Here is a 3,449-nt window from a genome sequence, read left to right on the forward strand (position 1 = left end):
CACGTGTTTGTTTATTGTGGTTAACCACTCGCGTATGCATACAGCCCCAAGTGTTTGTATATTGTGGTTAGTCATTCGCGTGTACATACAGCCCACGTGTTTGTTTATTGTGGTTAACTACTCGCGTGTACATACAGCCCACGTGTTTGTTTATTGTGGTTAGCCTCGCGCATGTGCATACAGCCCACGTGTTTTTTATTGTGGTTAGCCTCGCGCGTGTGCATACAGCCCACGTATTTGTATATTGTGGTTAGCCACTCGCGTGTGCATACAGCCCACGTGATTGTATATTGTGGTTAGCCATGCTTCGGTGAGATGCTGTGCGACGTATGCTGAGGTTGGGTTATCTTGGATGACAACTTACTATGCGTCTGAAGCGCGTGTGGTGTGTGTTTGTGTGTGTGTGTGTGTGTGAGTATGCTGTGGAAATTTATTTGTCTTCAATATCAATTTGTACTCGTGAGAGTCCCAGAGTATTAGTGTCGTTTCCTTCTATACGACTCAGCACGGCCTAGGTGTTTCTCGAGCATCGCATATATGATCATCTTTGCACGCGGGGGGCGTACATGAATACGTTTGTGTATGTACCTACATGGCGTCCGCGTACTCACTACAACCCACTCTCGTATGTATGTTGCAGGTGATCCTAAGGGAGGAACGGTTAGCAGAGGATATCGACCAATCTCGAATAGTCAAGGCCACCCCAGGATACACCGGAAGCGATCTGAAGAATCTGTGTCTAGGTATGGCTGTTGCGACACACCGCCACTTTCGCAGGCAGTAGCATGGATGTATGAGAATGAGAAGTGGCGGGTTTATCGGCTCATATATATAGACATGAATTATTTTCGGCTTGTTCAACAAAATTTATATGAACCGGCTGAACCTTTACAGTTGTACGTATGATTTTGTATAGTATCGTTAGCCATTATAGTTGTACGAACGATTGTGTATATATTTATTCGATTCAAAACATTTAATATATATTACCTGATAGCCATTTTCGATCATATTATTGATAGGTCCAATCAGTTCTGATTGACTTTGGTCATGTTCGCGGCTGCTGAGTGTAGAAAGCTACTGTTGTCTTTCCCTGTATACACGTGCGCCAATGTAGTACATGCTTGTTCAAATGTCGCCAATGTACTATGTTTTATGTGTTTCGACTGGCGAGCTTCCCATAGCGCTAAACTGATCACACCACACTCTGCACACACCACACCCACACACAGCCGCCGCCATGAGATCAGTGAGAGAGATTGTCGAGGAGCAGGAGAGATCGGGCATCCAAATACACGAGCAGGTGCGTATTGGATTACGTGAGTTGTCATTTTAGCATGGTTTTTTTATATTCATATATATATATATGTGTGTGTGTGTGTGTGTGTGTGTGTGTGTGGTATGTGTACAGGACTATTCTATTGCGACTATGCACATATGCGTTATTTACCTATGCTCACACATAAACTCTTCACATCCACGTACAGCCTGAAATTCACTGGCGACATTTCGAAGCCGCCATGGAAGACGTAAAGAAGAGCGTCGATTCAGATTTGGAATCTATCACCAAAATTCAGGATTGGGATAGTAAATGGGGCGAGGGTGGCAACAAAAAAGCTCTCAAGCCGAAGATCGGGTTTGCTGCAGCGGCGAAGGTGGCTGTATAGATTCTGACGTTGGTATATTTGTACTTATACCTACCTATAAATACTCATACCCGCTTACCTATAAATAGCACACATAAACATTAGTAGCGCCCTAATAAATCCAGTATCTATAGCGCTACGATTGAGTTACCCTTCGAGCGTGTGCGTCTGTATTTCGGTTGGAATGAGTTACAGTGTATCAGCCGCAGAGGGCGCGGACGGACGAACAAGTGACTATACTATATATATATATAAATATATATATATATTATATGTATGTATGTATGTATGTACATATATATGTATGAATGCTTATTTATATATATGTATGTAAGTATGTATGTATTTAAATATATATAAATGCATATATATATATATGTGTGTGTGTGTGTGTATATATATATATATATATATATATATAGCCGCAGAGAGTGCGCGGGCAAACATACAAGTGAGAATACATAGGACGGATCGCACCGTTCTTGAGTATCGGAAAGCAACATAATAAAAAGCAACATAAACACGTGGATGTGTGCGTGTCATTCGCACTCCATCCACTGTTTGTGTAGCCGATGTCCTGAATTCTCTTACAAATGGTTTGTGCAGTACAAGGTGTGGCTGTGTTGTAGCCCGGAGGCGTGCTGAATGTCTTTCTCGAAAGTGAGCTATGGTTGGCCTGTCTATTTCTACTACATATTGTTTAGCGAGACAAGCATCTTTGCTTTGATTTATAACCTAATACATCTACCTTCATGTATTGTTCAAGTGTCTGTTTCTACTTAGCAAGACAAGCATCTTTGCTTTGGTTTATAACCTAATACATCTACCTTCATGTATTGTTCAAGTGTCTGTTTCTACTACATATTGTTTAGCAAGACAGGCATTCTTGCTTTGGTTTATAACTTAATACATCTACCTTCATGCATTGTTCAAGTGTCTATTTCTACTAAATATTGTTTAGCAAGACAAGCATCCTTGCTTTGGTTTATAACGCAATACATCTACCTTTATGTATTGTTCAATTGTCTATTTCTACTTCATATTGTTTAGAAAGACAAGCTTACTTGCTTTGATTTATAACCTAATACATCAACCTTTTTTTAAGGGTTTTTATTCAGTTCACACTCTGCGATCTATCTGCTGCACGCGATGATATAGCACGACATCTGATTGGTAAACTACTTTCTTGATATAGTAGCATCGATTTTTGCCACACTATAAAACTTCGAACAAAGAGAATAAATGCCATAGACTTAGTCAGCCTTTGTGTTTCTTTCTTCTAATAAAAGTATTATGCATATGTAATCTGTTATGGTTTTATCACTCACCCTGGTTTATTTCTAGGGTAGAAATTTAGTAGCGCCAGTCTTTTCTGGAAGAAGTAAACACGTAACTCAAGACGGATTGAAATTGAAATATATATCCGTGCTCACTTCGTCAACATAGCTTAAAGCCTCTATTGTCACAAGAGTGAGTGACTAGATGTAGTCGGGGGGGGGGGGTACTCCGGAGATGTAAACAGTAACAAACATTGCAACTCTAAAGACACGGTAACAAACACTACAACTTTAAAGACAGGGAAGCATGCATATCAGGCGATATAAACACCGTAACAAACACCACATCTCTAGAAAGTGTAGCAGTCCATAGACAGGAAAAATGCATATCAAGCTGGGCTTGGGTTGAGACAACCCCTCGCCTGAACAATGTGGCCATTACTCTACGTCCGAACCTATTTACCCCACGCGCTCTATACGTACGTAAACGGAATAGGAAACGTCTACCATGGGTATATATACATAT

General features: G+C 40.7%; 1 protein-coding gene across 1 annotated transcript; it reads left to right on the plus strand.

The window, feature by feature from the left end:
* Nucleotides 1-1,240: 1,240 nt before the first annotated feature.
* On the plus strand, nucleotides 1,241-1,667 carry SARC_02072 (hypothetical protein; the record flags this gene model as incomplete). The annotated part of the gene is made up of 2 exons (XM_014304195.1): nucleotides 1,241-1,303; nucleotides 1,488-1,667. The coding sequence occupies 2 exons, from the start codon at nucleotides 1,241-1,243 to the stop codon at nucleotides 1,665-1,667; spliced, it is 243 nt and encodes an 80-aa protein (XP_014159670.1).
* Nucleotides 1,668-3,449: the final 1,782 nt, after the last annotated feature.

The sequence above is a fragment of the Sphaeroforma arctica genome, assembly GCF_001186125.1.
Source record: "Sphaeroforma arctica JP610 unplaced genomic scaffold supercont1.89, whole genome shotgun sequence".
Taxonomy (NCBI): Eukaryota; class Ichthyosporea; order Ichthyophonida; genus Sphaeroforma; species Sphaeroforma arctica.